This window comes from Homarus americanus, unplaced genomic scaffold (assembly GCF_018991925.1).
Source record: "Homarus americanus isolate GMGI-L3 unplaced genomic scaffold, GMGI_Hamer_2.0 scaffold56241, whole genome shotgun sequence".
NCBI classification, from domain to species: domain Eukaryota; kingdom Metazoa; phylum Arthropoda; class Malacostraca; order Decapoda; family Nephropidae; genus Homarus; species Homarus americanus.
In genome coordinates, this window is record NW_024740202.1 from 6,045,682 (window position 1) to 6,064,048 (window position 18,367).

General features: G+C 41.8%; 2 protein-coding genes across 2 annotated transcripts; both read right to left on the reverse strand.

Annotated features, from left to right (window-relative positions):
* Positions 1-14,814: 14,814 nt before the first annotated feature.
* On the reverse strand, positions 14,815-16,500 carry LOC121875265. Its single transcript, XM_042379726.1, has one exon. The coding sequence runs from the start codon at positions 16,498-16,500 to the stop codon at positions 14,815-14,817; it is 1,686 nt and encodes a 561-aa protein (XP_042235660.1).
* Positions 16,501-17,067: 567 nt separating this feature from the next.
* Positions 17,068-18,000, reverse strand: LOC121875266. Its single transcript, XM_042379727.1, has one exon. It carries the CDS (start codon positions 17,998-18,000, stop codon positions 17,068-17,070), a length of 933 nt encoding a protein of 310 aa, XP_042235661.1.
* Between the last annotated feature and the right edge of the window lie 367 nt (positions 18,001-18,367).

The window sequence follows — 18,367 nt, forward strand, 5'->3', positions numbered from 1 at the left end:
GCATTGAGAAACACCCCTGCCACTAGTGGTCACATCTATAAGCAGGGTAAACCTTATAACAATTCGTATTACCTTCCCCAGGTTCATAATAATAAGCCTCATTAACTCAAACTAAATGGGTTTCATAGTGAGGAGAAATCATACACTGCATAAATTTGTATAATAAAATCAAAGAACGTATATACAAGGGACATGTAAAGGAAAAACAATGAAATATTGAGAGCCACAGCCTAAATCAACCTAAGCCCTAACATCAGCCTTAGTATGCACTTGAACAGTACAAAAAGTATACACCACGTATCTCCACAATAATATCCTGAGTCCAGACCAACTGAACAACAACTCACCCTAGCCAGGCACGTCTGCTTCTGTCTCGGTGTCCACCGACTGAGTTGGTGACCAGTGCCCAACACAGTACACTGTATGCTAATACCATGTCTTCAATTATGTTACTATTTTACTAAACTACCACACAAAATTAGACTGATTTATTTACAACATACATATTATCAATTAAAATATACAACATATTAAACAAGGATTACCTACATGAACAAAGTTATATTGAATATAACCCTACTAATTGAACAAGCAGGGTAATTACCTCTGAACAGTTAAGATAATTACCTCTAAATCAAAATATATGCGGTGTTACATAACAATATACAGTATATGCTGATAACCACATAGGAAAAAAGAAAACACGAAGTTTCCTATATGGTCATCACTCATCAGCATATACATGGATCACAGATCACGCGCTCCTACTGTACAGTGATTTATATATATATATATATATATATATATATATATATATATATATATATATATATATATATATATATATATATATATATATATATATATATATATATATATATATATATATATATATATATATATATATATATATATATATATATATTATATACTTTTCCACAGATGTGACTCCATGGTGTATAACCCTAACTACACATGCTTACGGTTTGAGGACCACACGCGGCCGTTTCCTCACTGCTGCCCACAGCTGGATTGTGACGACTAGTCCCCTGCCTGAAAACTCATGTGGTTGCATAAGTGGTACTGCGTGACCACTAGCCCATCCATCCATCAATTTGGGTTGAAATAGATTACTATTCCACTTGCTCCATCACACATTTTTGGGGTCAATTATAATTATAGTACGAGTCCACCTTTCCTACCTTTCCCCCATTTATTTATTTAACTGTGACTATTAACCCGATCACCCATATTTTTGTTTGCCAACTTGCTGAACTACAAATCGTTGCTTGGCTTACTGACAACTCGTTTGAGTGGATACCTCTATAGTGCATCCTTTTAGCTGTTGTGTCGACCAGCTCGCCGGCCTGCAGTGAATGGTCAACTTTATAGCGTCCATGTATTGTATACTGTACAGTAGTGATGTATTAAGAGGCAATAAGGCTGTGTTGTCTGCTGTGATAATTTTATCTTTAATTTGTTGATGCTTTGCTAAGAGCGTCCTTCTTGTCTCGTTATATTTTGATTATGTTAATGTATCACTAACAGTGTCCTCCCTATCTCTCGTGTGTACAGTATATTATGTTAGAGTATCACAGTGTCTCCTTATCTATTATGTGTTACTGCATCAATAAAAGTATCTTCCTTATATCTCAGGTGTTACTGTATCAATAAAAGTGTTCTCCTTATCTCTTTTGTGTTATTGTATCACTGACAGTGTCTTCCTTATCTCTTACGTGTTAATGTATCATAAAAGTATCTTCCTTATATCTCAGGTGTTACTGTATCAATAAAAGTGTTCTCCTTATCTCTTTTGTGTTATTGTATCACTGACAGTGTCTTCCTTATCTCTTACGTGTTAATGTATCACTAATCGTCCCCTACCTGTCCCTTAGGCCGCTAACAGCGTCCCCACCTCTCCCATCCTTCGGTGTATCACTGAAAATGTTCGCGTCTCTCTCCCTTAATGATGTTATACCACTAACAGCGTCCTATAGTATACAAGGATGCAGCGTTGCCGGCACTGCATTCGACCGCCTTCACTTGGCCAACTGTAAAGTTACTTACCCATTTACAGGTGAGCGATGTAGCCTCTCGGCTGCCGCTCCCTTTTCTTATGTTTTACTGACAACGTTGTACTTGTTTCCCTCGTGCCAATGTATCAATAACATCATTTACTTGTTTCAGATGTGGTAGTGTTAATGTATCAATAACAGTGTCCTGTTTGTCTGTCAAGTGTTAATGTATCATGAACAAGGTCACACGTATCTCTCCTAAGTTAATATATCACAAATAGCTTCCTACTTGTCTTTTATGCAGTAATGTTACTATCAGTGCATCATTAAGTGACGTAATTTTCTCTCAAGTGTTAAAGTATCAATAAAATCATTTTACTTGTCTCATATATTATATTATAACTGTGGTAAAACGTCACCCATTCCACACCTTTCACTCAAACTTCTTCACCGACCACAGAGACTGTTGTTCTACAGTGTTTGTACAGCTTGGCCGCTTGGACCAGTAATGATTTATGTTAAAAAACGAACAAGCTTGAGGCTATTCATTTTCAAATTTAACTAAAGTTAATTGTATTTTTTTCCGATTAAGTTAACCGGTGGTTTAAAAGTTAACCAGTTAAATTAAGTTAACTTAATCGTTAACTTGCAGCGCCTAAATTGAACACTGCAAGGAAAACTAAGTAACTGAGAGGCAGCAGGCAGCCTCAGCGCCGCCTCACCCTCAACAGTTTGGTTAGCTACGAGCATGTACTGTACAGGAGAGCCAACGGTATTGATGCTCACTCACTGGGCGCAAGGGTTCGTGTGTTTTATATTATATACTACTTGTTATTTTTTCTAAGGAGTTAATCGATAATTAATCGGTGTTAATAGATTAACTTGATAAAATTTCGATTGTGTTAAGTTAACCAGTATTTTAAGAGTTAACTACTTAACGTAATCATTAATTAGTAATTGCCCCATGCCTGGAAACGAATGGCCATATTTCACCTTGTCAAACAGTACAGACATTGTTTATCTCTTTATACAAGACCAGTGTGGGAATACGGGAGCACAGGTGTCTTCCACAACAAGTGTACTTCAAGTGTTGGCTGTGACCATTACCATCATAGGCTGTGTCCCGTGAATGGCGGGGAAAGTCAGTTCTACAGTATAGGAGGACAGTGTTAGGGTAGTGGAGAGGGTGTGTGTGTGCGGGATGGCTCAGATATTCATGTGTGGACCAGGTAGATGCAAGAGTGTTCGGTCCTAGTATATAGTTTGATAAGGTTTCATTACTTTTTTATAACTGTTATTTATAAGATCTGTATAAATAAAGTTGGTTAAAAGGCAGCTGGACCATCAGTGAGTCTTCTCCTCAACATTAATTACATCATGAGTGAATTGATAAAATCTTTCTTCGAGTGAACCAACGTTCTATTCAGTTGTTTCTTTCGTGTGTCTTTAATCAATTTGTGTTACAAGAACATGAAATAAAAGCACCAGCAGCCCTGAAATAGATATTAGAAAGCTGGTTTTGTTAGGACAGCTACAGAAAGTCATATCCATTTCTCCTGCACAAAGTTCCCCTGATCCACCCTGTGAACATTTCATAGTCCAAGATGGCCGCCATCCCAGTTTGCGATAAATGTGAAAACACCAAAATCGTTATAACTGCCGAGCCACAGGCTTTAAAACAATGATTTTGGTGAGTTGCTCCTTTTGTTATATAAATTTAGAATACATTAAAGCCAATAATCGTCTCTGAAAACATCAAATCATTATAACTTTAGAAAAAAGTCATAGCAAGATAATCTTGACATCTCTCTGTAGGCTTCTTGGTTTGGGGAATCAACGGTGATACATTGGTATACCATTTAATATAACATTTATAATAACACTCTTTATCTAATAGAAACTTATCAAAATGTGCAAAAATAACATACATTTACAATGCAGGATTTTGAAATGCTAATGATAATAATACTCAAACAAATTAAAAGAACACATTGATCTATAGTCTGGTGGAGTCAGCATCCGTTGAATCTGTGGTAAGTCTGATCAACCAGTAACGTAATTTTGTAAATCAAAGGTATGATAATTTTTATAGTTGTGGCCACTACAAACTGTACATATGAAGGTGCACTCCAGCCCCTAATTGTAACTACCTCATATTTTCTCACATCCTCCTTTGAAGCCACAAGATAATGTTTTCAACCTCTTTCTCCGGAGTAACTGGCCTCTGTTTGAGCGAAACAAGCACCCCTACTCGGTTGGTGATACCTCGTTCCTCTGCCATTAGTGAACTGCGTGGTATGATCTAAACTCTAAAGCCATGGAATTTGGCAGCTGTTGAAGTTGGGGGAGTTGTTTTATTGAACCCAGATGAGGATAATGATGCTGGATCGAACAGTTCCATACAGTTAGAGCAGAAACAACTCCCCCAGTGTCGCTATAACGTACGAGTGTACGGTGAGGCTGCGGGGAGACACTCAACCAGTCTCAATCGTCACCACTTCTTCTTACCTAGCTTGAAGATGGCAGACACTATCACATTCAGTGACTGCTTGTACAAACATCAGGCGATGGTTGACGCTATGAAAGCTGTCTGAAATTCATCTAAACAGGACACATGCAAGTGGTTCTGTAAAAAGAGCATATGGAGATCTATCCTTAATTGGGCTAGATTGTGAAACCGTCATCACCAATCGTGACAACAACAGCAACACCAGTAAAATTTCGTGTTTAAGCATTGTCCTTGGTGGTTGATGCAATCAGCAAGTCAACATCTGCAATGATCTGTTTGACAGTCAGACTTTCCCTTATGTTTTCCCATCAGTTTATATACAACATGTGTACCTTGACAGAGATCTTTTGTGTTACATTCCTCCTTCCTGTATAACTGGCGGAAGCAAACTTAAATTTAAGCATACTTTCTGTCAGTGAGCATAACATCAACAACTCTACAAGATGTTGTCAGCAAGTAATGCTCCAGCAGATAATATCATTATTGGATTTACATGCTTCTACCACTCCTTGATGAATTGGAAAGAACATAAGAACGGAGGAAACTGCAGCGGGCCTATTGGCCCATACTGGGCAGTCCCGTTAACACCCAACCCCTATCACTCATATTTACGTCCAACTTAGATTTGAAGCTATCCAGCATGTTCGAGTTAATAATGATATTTGGTAACTTGTTCCACTCATCCACTACTCTATTTCCAAACCAATGTTTACCTATCTCGCGCAGAAATCTAAATTTGTCTAGTTTAAAACCATTGCTACGAGCTCATTACTGGTTGGATAATTTAAGTACCTTTGTTATATCACCTTTGTTTAACCCTGATATCCATTTAAACACCTCAATCATATCGCTTCTCACTCTACGTCTCTCGAGGGAGTGTAAATCGAGATGTTTTAATCCAGGGGTTCTTAACCTGGGGTCCATGGATGGGCTTCAGGGGGTCTGTGAAGGTCAGATAAAAATTTAACATTTATATTCACTATACTTTGTGTATGTCATGCACTGTATGAGGCAATGAATTTTCAATAAAATAAAGTATATTCATTACATGCAAAGTTGTGTTTATGTGCTTATGTGCATTTTTCTAGGGAGGGGGTCCATAGCTTTCACCAGATTCTCAAAGGGGTCCGTGACTCAAAAAAGGTTAAGAACCACTGTTTTAATCTATCCCTATACTCAAGGTTCTGAGTGCCAGGGATTAATCATGTCATCCTCCTCTGTATGCTTTCTATGGATTCAATATCCATTCTGTAGTTCAGTGACCAAAACTGAACTGCATAATCCGAGTGTGGTCTCACAAGTGTAAGATAATGTTTTATGATAACCTGGCTAGTCTTGTAACTAACACTCCTTTGTATGAACCCAAGTACTTTTTAGCCTTGGTTTTGAGCAAATACGCATTTTTGTCTTGGTTTAAGATTCTCACGTATCATTTCCCCTAAATTTTTCTCATAGGCAGATTTTTATATATCAACGTTGTTCATCTGATATCTGGATTCTTTGTTTACATCTCCAAGGCTAAGTACTTTACATTTGTGCACATTAAATTTCAGCTGTCATTTTTCAGACCATTCGAATTTGTTTTTAGATCTTCCTGTAGCTTTGCCGAGTCCTCATCAGATTTAATTACATGGCCTATTTTAGTGTCGTCAGCAAATTCACTTATATCAATGTCGTTTATGTACTGTATATGAGGCTACCGCAGTAGTAAGGGAACAAGTGATATTTTCGAAAAATAGAGAGAAGGCGACTTTCGTGAAACACCCATCTGCTCATGGGGGGGGCCTACCTGCCTTGCTAGTAGTACTTTTTTGGTCGTACGACTGGTTTATGCCTTGCCTTCATTACGAAGCCTTTTTGCAACGTTACCCTTCCACGTGTGAGGCCTGCACGGACGTTTACGGCCCCGTGACGGACCAGCCTCGGGTTCACTCGCCTCACTTTCACTCACAACAGGTGCTGGGTCATCCACATATGACACACTTTGTGATAAATGAAACCTTGTTGAAACTTGCTGTGGTGGCAACTCGATTTCGGGAGCGGTGGTGCTTGTGCCCTTACCACGGTGGTGGCTTCATATAATAAATAGTAATGGTCCAAGTAATGAGTCTTGGGTACTCCACTAGTGATTTTACCCCATTTCAATTTAGTGACATTAACGTTTACTCGCTGTTTCCTTTCCTGTAATCACGCCCTAATCCATTTTAGAATATCTCCCCCAATGGACGAGTTGTCGGTTGGAATTTTTTCGTAAGATGGCAGGTCAATGGGTAAAAAAAACCCGCTTAAATTCACTATGGTAATGATGTTTTTAAATAAATTGGGCCAAAAAGTGTAAGAAATAAGGGTTAATGTAGCAAAAAGTCACGTGACTGCGAAAAGCTCTGTGATTGGTTGTGACGTCACAGGTTGCCTCGAGCCGCCGAGCGGGAGCCTGGAGGGCATAAACAATATTGATATACACAGGCATATCATATTTTTAGGTTAAAATAGATTACTGCTCAAGTATCATCGTGTGTATTTACTTGCTGGGTGCCAAAATGATGCAAAAGACCGATAACTGAAAATATAAGTTTTCGTCACTGATGTTTATATTTAATGTTGTGGAAGGACTAGGGACGACCATGGCCAGCTTGAGATGATCAGATGACAGATGTAATTTAACGTGTTTCATAGCTGAATGGAGGAGTTCTTGATAATACTCTACAATCATAAAGACATCTACTTTTGGTAAATTTCTTTCATCTGCCTTGATGAACCCTGGAAGTAGTTGCCCAACCTTCTCGGCTGATCTGCTCTGTAAATAAATATTATTAGATAATTAATTGTGCTTTTCCATGCAACACAGTAATGCTATATTGAATATATAAATATTACTAAGCATATTAACTAATTCAATGGATATTAGCTGTCCCTACTACAAATTTCATAGTATAAACCTTCCAAACAATATTGATATTATTTTAGTTTTGGTCATCAGGGAAACCTTAAGATTCTAACTATAGGATGAAGTACTTTAAACAATAAGACACATTATCTCTACGGGATTTCTGTCGCAAAACATTTTTCGATTGCATAAGAAAATACAGGTCATATGTTAGGTTAGGTTAGGGTATGATAAGTTATAAGGTTAGCTTAACATACACCGGTAAGGGGGGGGAGGGTAGTAACTCAAAACTAGTGATTTCCGAAAGAGATGAAGGTCTAAATCGTCCATAACACATCGCAAACCATCAGAAAAAACATAGTGTGCATGTCTAAGTACAGGGATGACCAAAACTTAAAATTTACCCAATATAGCCTATCTCGAATTTAAACATCCAAATACTTATGGTAGTTATAGTAAAATTTTACCTGTTAATTCTCAAAACAAAGTCCAGACAATGTCATTACTTCTAAATTGACTCGTATCTCCATCTAGTACTGATATACTCTGTAAATGTACTGGAACAAAGAGAGAAAGTCTATCAGGTAAGAATACATGACATCTGAGCTGGTGTGAACATGGGAGTTTTATGTCTATAAGTTGTTCTCCGCGGCACATCACTTACGAAATGTCCATGACTTAGACCATAAAAAAAAACACCCTTAAAACTTACCTGAACGTGGCATTTGGGATCTGAAGAGGCCATCCTTTGTACTACCTCCGACTGCAGCGGTGAGTTTGTTGGAGAACATCGACTGCGGGGAAACTTATCTCGACTATTATAGCAGGACTTTAAACTTTTATTACAAACTATATATACCGTATCACTCTCCGAACGTGGCAGAGTGTGTTTCTTGTGTTTACTCAGAACTGACAACACGTCCATTCCATGTGCCTCCACTTTTCGTATTAGTCTTTCGTGGGGGACCCTGACGAAGGCCTTGCTGAAGACGAGGTAAACCACATCATAATCGTATTCGTCAACCATTGATTCGAAAACAATTGAAAAAATGACAATAGATTTGTCAGACATAAATGCCCAGCTGTGAAGTCATGCTGGAAATCGTTGATCAATTTGTGTTTATCGAGGTGATTTCAAACTGAGTTTGAAATTATTGCTTCCAGTAATTTGCTTACAATTGAAGTTAAACTAATTGGACATTAATTTGAGAATAGTGATCTATCTCCCTTCTTGAAAATTATTATTATATTCGCTATCCTCCAGGATTCTGGTACTGCACCAGTTTTTAATGACATGCTAAACAACTTTGCTAAGGCCATACTAATTTTATCCTTACATTCCTTTAATACTCTGGCAAATATCTGGTCGGGACATGGCGACTTATTAAGTTTCAGTTTATCTATTTGTTTACTAACATCGTTACTAGTCATTACTGTTTCACTTAATCTATTTTCTTCACAATCTCTGTATATAGTCGGTGCCTCGGGTATCATGTTTATATGTTAGGTTGTGAAAATGATAAAAAATATCTGTTCAGATTGTTACTCATTTCTCCTTCATTATCAGTTAGCTCGCCGGTATTGGTCCAATCTTGCCTCGTACTTTAGTTTGATGCATTTGGAAGAATCCCTTGGGATTTGAATTCGCCTCCCTTGCTACCTTCAGTTCATTATTCCTCTTTGTTTTTCTTATCTCGGTCTTAACTCTACTGGCCATTACTTTATAATAATCTCGGAGGTACACCTCAGACACAAACTTTCCCTTTCTCGTGTTTTCCTCCTTCATCCTCACAATCACTTCCTTTAACTTCAAATTATCGTCCTTGACCTTCACTAACTTGGCCTTCAGAAAGACAGAGAGCTGCTCACAACTAACACTAGCCATTGCACTGTCAGTGAGGTGAAGCCGCACCTCCTACAAGCTCTAAGCTCTTGCCCTTCAGTCATTAATGTGCAAATGGATGAGCAGTATAGTATAAACATGACAAAATTAATGACAATGGTTGATCACTAGGAAGATGATCTGGACTCCGCCAATGCCCTCTCTTAAGGGAAGTTATTTACCTGGAGAGCACAGTGGAGTGAGGCTCATGGGAAGCCAACTACTGCAGTTAAACCCGAAAATCCTACACCTTTTGAATTGCCCAATTTTTGGAAGCTTCTTATTCTCTTTGCGACATTGCATGTCATTAATTGCTCTGCAGAGCGGTTGTTTGCCACATTGAAACTCATAAAGATGAATGGCACAGCACAAGACGTGGGAACAGCCTCACCGGCATAGAGTTTGACAACAGTCATCGAGATATTCCAACTGATCCAACCAACCAGTCCTGAAATTATTCTCAGGCAAGTTAGATCTTTAATGACTGTGCACATGTAGTGTATCACACAAGTAACCGATAATAATATTATGCGGGCATTGTATAATAATAGTTATTTACTTGTGGTGATGATACACAAATAGTTAACCAGAGTGGAAGTGATAGAACAGGCTTCTATCTTCAAGGCCGTTTCTAAAATATAACATATGCAATCTAAGGCCAATAATTGACCACTGTGAGATGTTTATGTAATATTATATTTATCTATTTCATAAGACACGATGGTCTGGTAATGGTAATTTTTTTGTAGATGACCTGTTTTTACTTTGTGCTTTCCATGTGCAAAAAAATAAACGGATTTTTACTTATTTTCGCTATTTGCTCGACATTTGTTCTGATTGGTCGAGGCTGATGACATCACATGTCATCACCTATATAAATCATTAATGAGATTTTATCTGATGAGCAAACGTTTTTTAAGTCGCTTTTTCATCAGCCACGATCAATCAGAACAAATGCCGGATTATAACGTCATGAATCTCGATCAATCAGAACAAATGCCGGATTATAACATCATGAGCCTCGACCAATCAGAACAAATGCCGGAAAAAAATAGTGGTAGAAGTAAAGAACCCTGACAGGACAAAATTATAAACACTCTTTTTCCACTTAGTGATGATGTAGGAAAGGTACACACGACAATGTCGCCTACACTCAAGCTAGACTTGTCTGATACACCATGAAATTTACGAATCACCCCAGAGCCTGGTTTGCCTGTTCCTGGCGTCATACATCACACACAAGTTGATACAGAAGGCGTGTATCTCCCTCTATGGTCTGGATATTTGTGAGCCAGTTACCAAAAGCTGCTGGTGACACACTACTACTACTACTACTTTGCTGTCACTCGGAATCGAGTATGATGATCATGCAGTTATGAGATAATGATATGTGTTATTAAGGATGTCACCTTCATTGGTGAGCTCTGAGGTGACTACAGAGGCCGATACGGGACCGGCGGGGTCGTCTTTCCTTAGATTTATTGAGCATCCTAATAAATCTCTTAAGGGGGGAGATGTTACGTGCAACGTATCTTTTGATAGAACTACCCTTAACAACCAATTACTAAATGAGCTGTACGCCCCTGCCGGACGAACTGTGACTGAGTATATATTCATGAGATATATTGTATGATAATTATTACAAAGCTTGATATAGAATATGCTTGAGGATCCGACTGGTACCTGACCATCGACCCGTGTTTGGCTGCTGCACGACCACTGCTCCATCCCTGTTACTCGATCTCCCAACTTGATGTTCCGGACCTCGAATCATGGATCATGGATACATTGGATGGCCCATAGCTTGGGCTCATGGTTAGGCTCTCCGGAGCTCCGTATCTGTGTTGTTCAGATCTCGAACGGAGTTGTAATGAAGCGGTGGACCAGGGAGGAGGGCAGAGCATTCCTGGACGGACGAGGGTGTGTAGTTGGTGGTCGGTGGCAGGGCTGCCGCTTTGAGGAATAGCGTCTGCGAACGAGGAAAACATATGACAGTTGGTGACGTCATGAGGAGAGGCCGTCCACACACTACGTCACCGAGACGCCATGAGAAATATATTCCTCATTGTTCTAGAAATGCACATAAAATGTAAAGAACTTAATAATTTTTTCTTCAGTAATATATATGACTTTTTTTTATCAACTCCTTTAGTATATATCAACAGATAATGTATAGTATAAATGGATTGTGGATAATAAATGACGTGGAAAGTCAAAATGGGACCCTCGATTGCTGTGGAAACTCCACAGAACTCCACCTATAAGCCGGTAAGGATATATTTATTTATATCATTGGCATGTAATTAATCACAGCTTTCATCACCTATGTAGCAGTTACTTATACCATAACCGTTTTATTTTATCAGTGTATCAACAGAAATGATTAGATAAATGAAATCTTTACACTCTGTTCATTTGTTGCTTTTATTAAACAAAAGGGCCAAATATACATTATTTTCCTGTTCACTTATAAAGGACTATGCAAGTAACCTAGAACGATCATGGCAATTATTCACTGATTTAGTTATTCTTGGGTTTGCAGGGGAGACTACACAAAAGTTGATCAAATCTCCTATTGCAGGTGGTGATGGCAGCAAAGCGGAGCTTCAGAGATGCATGGCTGAACAATGAAGATTTCCAGCCAAGGTTGTCCCGTGTTGAGGACAATCCATCTAGGGCCTTTTGCAAAATATGCAACAGGGAAGTGAGTGCAGAGTTGACAGCCATCAAACGTCACAAAACAACAAAGATGCATGCAGTTTATGAGGCCTCAGAACAACAGGAGGTCCAGCAGGAGAGGATTCCGGTCCACCATGGCAACTATGCAGCAAATGGAGTAGCCGTAGCAACAATTCTTCTTGCTTGCTTTATAGCCGAGCACAACTTACCATTTACCACTGCAGATCATTTAGTAGTCCTCATTATAACCGCCAATCAGGGCGGTTAAAGGAATATTCAGACTCGTCACGTCAAACTCGAACATTATAATTTGGTCAAACTTGTTGAATGCAATTCATTTAGTATTTAAAATAAGTCATACATAGGCACTCTTACATAAATGCTTAATCCAATATATATTTACATAACAATCATGGCTATGTAATTAGTCTAATCTAAACACTTACAATGAGTACTCAATTTGCCATATTTCTATATTGTCACACTGATAAATGATGCAATGGACACAGTCTACCTGTGTACACAATAAGTACTAGTTAAACTTACGTGTTGAAAGTCTAGAGAGAAGCAAGGGTAGGTGTTGACTCTAAGATATGGGTAGCTATACTGAAATGCCCACCCTATAGCCTGGCTCCCTGGCTGGTCAGCTATGGCTGAGTCAGGTGATTATAATTATACGTAAACAAACTCCCTTCACACCCTCCAACCTCCTTCTGGGCCTCTCATCTCCACCATCTTTGTACTCTACATACTGTATACGGGCAGGCACACCCAATAAACATGACATGACTTACCGCCTAACATAATGTTTGTTTATGTGTCATCCTACTCATTGCTGCTTGCGGTAACACCCACTCCGTTGAGCGTTGACGCTCAAAACCAAGTCAGGACTTTGATACTTAATGCTTTGTCGCATTCTTGTGACCATGCTGCCCTAAGGCTGATGGTATTCAACTTTAATTTTGTCACGTTCTTGTGACTATGCTGCCCTCAGGCTGGTGGTGTTCAACTTTAATTTTTTTTTTGTCACGTTCTTGTGACCAGGCTGCCCTCAGGCTGGTGGTATTCAACTTTAATTTTGTCACGTTCTTGTGACCATGCTGCCCTCAGGCGGGTGGTATTCAACTTTAATTTTGTCACGTTCTTGTGACTGTCGCTGCCCTCAGGCTATCAGTACTTATCAGCTCCTTAGGACATCTCGGTCCTTTGACGTTCGGACATCACCATCTTCATGTGTGGATACCCAATTCATTCTCCTGGCCGACTCCGTCAGCCCTTTCCATTGCTCCCTCCAACAAGCATAATTTTGTGACAGGTTGCAGCATTGTGGACGTCGTCGTCTTAACCACTGCCTGTGGTTAAGACGGTGCCATTTGTTGCATGGACTATTTGCTTCTGCTATAATGATTAGGTCACCAGGGCGAAAGTTACGCCGTGGTCTGAAATGCACTTGTCGAGTTCTGAGTTGAGGGAGGTACTCCGTCAGCCAGCGCTTCCAAAATTGATCTGCAAGGTACTGGACATGCTTCCACCTTCTCTTGTATGATTTGCCTATTGACCTTCCACCTAAGGGAAGATTACCCTATTGACTTAAGTGCAAAAGATCAGCAGGCGTGAGAGCCTTTGGTTCATTTGGAGTGTTTGGAACCGGGGTGATTGGCCTCTCGTTAACTATGGCTTCCACTTCACAGAACAGTGTTTGCAGACGTTCATCGTCTAAAACTTGTGAGCCCACAATCTCCTGCAGAACCTTCTTTACTGTGCGAATCTGCCTTTCCCATACTCCCCCCATGTATGGGGCAGCTTTTGGATTGAAGACCCAGTCAATATCTGCTTTCAGTAAGGCACCTCTGAGTCTGTCATCTTGCTCCCAACTTTTCACAGCCAGTTTGAGCTCTTTGGCTGCCCGTACCATGTTTGTCCCATTATCCGACCTAATACGCTCTGGTGTGCCTCTGCGTCGTGAGAACCTTGTTATTGCGTTAAGGAAGGCATCTGCGTCTAATGAGGCCAAGACTTCTAGATGAACAGCCCTAATAGTTAGACATGTAAGCATACATCCCCAGCGCTTGACCTGTTTCTTCCCTACCTTGATAATGAATGGACCAAAACAGTCCGTTCCAGTGTAAGCAAATGGAGCCTTTCCAGGAGTGACACGATCTATTGGTAAGTCAGCTTGCCTTTGATGCCGACTTCTCCAGTTGTTCCGTCAGCACACTACACAGCGTCGTATGATTCTACCAAGCAAGCGTCTGCCCTGGGGAATCCAATACCTTTGCCTCACCACGCTCCTCACCACTTCGCCCAAGAAGGGTTCCTTTAATTCTTCCCTTTGATCTGAGCAACGTCCGCTCGTCCAAGTAAGGTTCCAGTTTATATAGCTTATTGTCCTTCGGCAGCTCACCCTTTATGACAGTTTGGATTTCCTTCTCATAAGCTTCTTTCTGCACCAATTTTATAATTGTCTGCTCAGCCGACTGTAGTTCCTCGGTGCTTTGCCTCTTCAGTTTGAGGCGCAGGTCTGCGGTCCTTGTACTGGACCCAAGCCACCAAATGAACCTTTTAATCCATGCCACCCCTTTCACCAAGCGGTACCATGATGAGTACCTTAGCCACAGTTTGGCGAGGGATCACTTTGACTGCTCACTCACTGCCAGAACAACTACAGATCTCTGGTGTACTTCTCGTTTCACCTCCAGTAAGTCGTTCAGAACTGCTGGCAGTTCCTTTCCCTTTGGCCACCGTTCTTCAACACAGAGTAGAAAGTCAGGACCTCGTATCCACCGAGATCCTGCAACCAGGTCCAGGACAGGTAATCCCCTAGTTGCATCATCTGCTGGGTTCAGCGATGTCTCCACTGGTCAGTTCTTGACAGCTCTTGTGTGACTGCTATCCTGTTGGCTACAAACGTTTGAAATCGTCTGCTCGAATTGGCGATGTACTGCAAGACTAGCATGCTATCCGTCCAAAAATAAGATTCGTGTATGGTCATGGTCATTTCTCGGCTAATCGTTCGATCAGCGTTCACTGCCAGGACAGCTGCACAAAGTTCCAGCCTTGGTATTGTCAGTTGCTTGAGTGGGGCCAGCTTGGCCCGTCCGTACACGAAAGAGCACTGGATACTTCCGCCAGAGTCTACCATTCTCAGATAGGTCACCGCACCGTAAGCAGCCTGCGATGCATCGCAGAAGGTGTGCAACTGTGCTGAGATGATTTCTTTAGCACATGCTGTTTTTAGGCATCTGGGTACACTTAATTTCCCTAGGTGGGCCAGTTCTCCTAGCCAGGTGCTCCAGGTCGTGTGATTAACAGCCGACAAAGTTTCGTCCCACCCTAATCGACGCCTGCATTCACACTGAAATAATATTTTAGCCCTGATAATGAATGGGGCCACGAACCCCAGTGGGTCATAAATAGAACTGACTAGGCTTAATACTCCTCTCCTGGTCGCTGGTCTTGAGTTTGGTTGCACCTTGATGGCGAGCTGATCACCTCCCAGGAGCCACCTAACCCCCAGGGCTCGCTCCATTGGCAATTTGTCTTGCCTCAGATCAATTTCCTTCCGTGCATTTTGCCTCTCCTCCGGTGGGATGGTAGCCAACACTCCTTTGTGATTACTGGCCCACTTAGTTAACCGAAATCCTCCACACGCCAACAGTCTTCGAAGCTGACACGCTAACATTGATGCTTCATTTGATGAGTCCAGCGACATGAGCAGGTCGTCAACGTAGAAGTTGACTTCCACTTGCGCCACCATGTCGGGAAACTCGGATCTGTGGTCTTGAAATGTGCGCCGGAGAGCGTAAGTTGCACATGAAGGGCTCCACACCCCACCAAAGATGTGCACCTTCATCCTGTAAGTTACTGGCTCTCTACTCAGGTCCCCATTCTCCCACCAGAGGAATCTTAACGCATCTCGATGTTCTAGCGCTACATGGATTTGATGGTACATAGCCTCCACATCTGCCATGATGGCTGTAGTTCCTTGGCGAAACCTAAACAGGACTCCAAGTAATTTGTTGTTGAAGTCTGGACCTTGTAGTACCTGGTCGTTCAGCGATGTCCTCTTGTGTTTGGCTGCACAGTCAAAAACTATGCGTACTTTGTTTGGCTTATTTGGGTTCAACACCGGGTGATGAGGCAGATACCAGACCAGTCCAGTATCTGACTCCAACTGGCACTTAGGCACTGATTCAGCATATCCTTCAGCAAGCAGTTTATTTATTTCCTCTACGTATCCTTGTCGCAGCCGTGCGTCCTTGGATAGTCTCCTTCGAAGCCCATCTAGTCGACGCTCCGCCACGGCCTTGTTGTTTGGGAGTTCCGTGTTCTCATTACGGAACGGTATGGGAAATTGGTAATGACCATTAGTTTTGATGCCTGTCTCTGACCATAGCCTCAACACTCTTTTGTCCTCAAGTGAATGAGCTGCTGACTGCAAGGCTCCTGTGTCCCCACTTTCCAGCTCCCAAAAAAGCTTAACCTGTCTTTCCAGACGGGTTTCAGGACTCACGACAGTTTCGGTCATCAGGCATCCTGACATGCAAACTCCTTGTGTGTCTTGGTGCCCCACCGGTCCATTTACTGTCCAACCCAGTCGCGTTTTTATGGCGAATGGCATTCCATCCCTTCCTGCTCTGACCTCCAAGGGTACCAGGGCCTGTGGCACATCTTGTCCTATCAGAATTTCTATGCTGTTGCTCTGCAATTCTGGTAATTCCACACATCGCAGATAGGTTCACCTTGAGACATCACTTGTGTTCGCTACGGAGTTGTGCAGCGTTGTGGGGAAATTTTGTATAAAGAGTACTTTCGGGATAAGTATGGTTCTGCCTCGTTTCATTCCTGCGCCAACCACTTCTAGATCTACCTCCGCTGACTCGAGTATCATCTCTTGGACAAGTGTACCCATGATTACCAGGGTAGGTGTCCCTTTCACCCTTAGTTTCTGTGCCAGATCTTTGGTGCAATACGACCTGTCGCGTTCTGAGTCCAAGAGAGATAAAGTTCTGGTGTGATTTCGTTGGTGCGAGTCCTTTCCCCGAATCTTCACACTCACTATGGGCAGTACAATCTTGGCATTTTTCGTCGATAGTCAGATGTCGCTTTCGCAGCTGTATGGGTTTTCATGGCCGTCCTTTGTCCCTGTAGCATAGACATGGCCTCTTTTTCCGGCCATGTACGAACTGTCGTTGGCTTTCTGGGCCATGCCACCATCAGAGGTGCCTGCCATTGACTCCTGCTTTACGCCACCCTTGCGTGTGTTTGACATACTTGCAGTGAGTGCCTCCCTTCGTTCTTGATGCAACAGTTTAGAATGCTTCTCTTTGCACCCATCAGTGCCACACCTGAAGCGTGACCAACACTCAGCAACAAGGTGGCCCACTTTCAGACACAAGAAACAGCAACGTAATCTTTTTACCCTCTCTAACCTCTCCCTCACTGACATGCTCCAGAATTTGTCGCACCCTGCTAATCCATGTGCTCTGGAACACACTGGGCACGAGCCTTTTCCAGAGCTTGTTTCTCCTTCATTGCCTTTCGCTTCACAGATAGTCACTAGGCCCACGGCACGTTTGCTTGATCCTTCTGGTCTTTTCTTAGTTCCTTCTTGACTGTCCTTGCTTGATAGCAGAGCCATGTCATCCATCGTCACCGCTTTCTCCTCCAAATATAGCGCTAACCACTTCACCAGCCTTGTTCTGTGTCCTGTCGACTTCTGACAATTCCGTACATCATCCACACAGCGTTCCCTCAATTTGGGAGGGAGCTTAAACACCAGCGTTCTGAAGGCCTGCCTTGATTCAAGTTCAGACATCAAGTTCAGATTCTCCAGATGGCTTACTGCACCCCATAGCTGAGATGCCAGTTTTCCCAGCCCTTCGTCGTCGAACGCCCCGACTGAGCGAGCGTCTATGAGCCTTTTCACCAGCTGGTCCGCATATGCATACTTATCTCCAAACCTTGTCTCCAGGATATTGATTGCTTTGTTGTAGGCTCTGTCTGGCTCTAGATAGTCGCATCCCATGATTGCTTAATGTAACTCTTCTCCTTCACAAGCATCCATGAGCAGTTGGTGCTTGTACTTCTCTGGCACGGCCGCATTTGTCATGTATCGACGGAAGGCATGCATAAAGGTCCAAAACTCCGCCCGCCCTTGTCCTTTAAATTTGGGAAGGGTGGCTTGCTGCATGCGCATCGTAGCCACTAACTCTCTTATTTCTTCACCCTTCCCTGATTCTCCCTGTGGATGCATAATTGTGACTTGAGGCGCTTTGCTTGCAAGCATTGGCGGTAAAGACGATGCCATTTTCTCGACATTGACCGATGCCTGTTGCTGGGTTTCTTCCCGTACTATTGGCTTCTCATAATTGCTGGAGTTCTTTGTCGAAGGC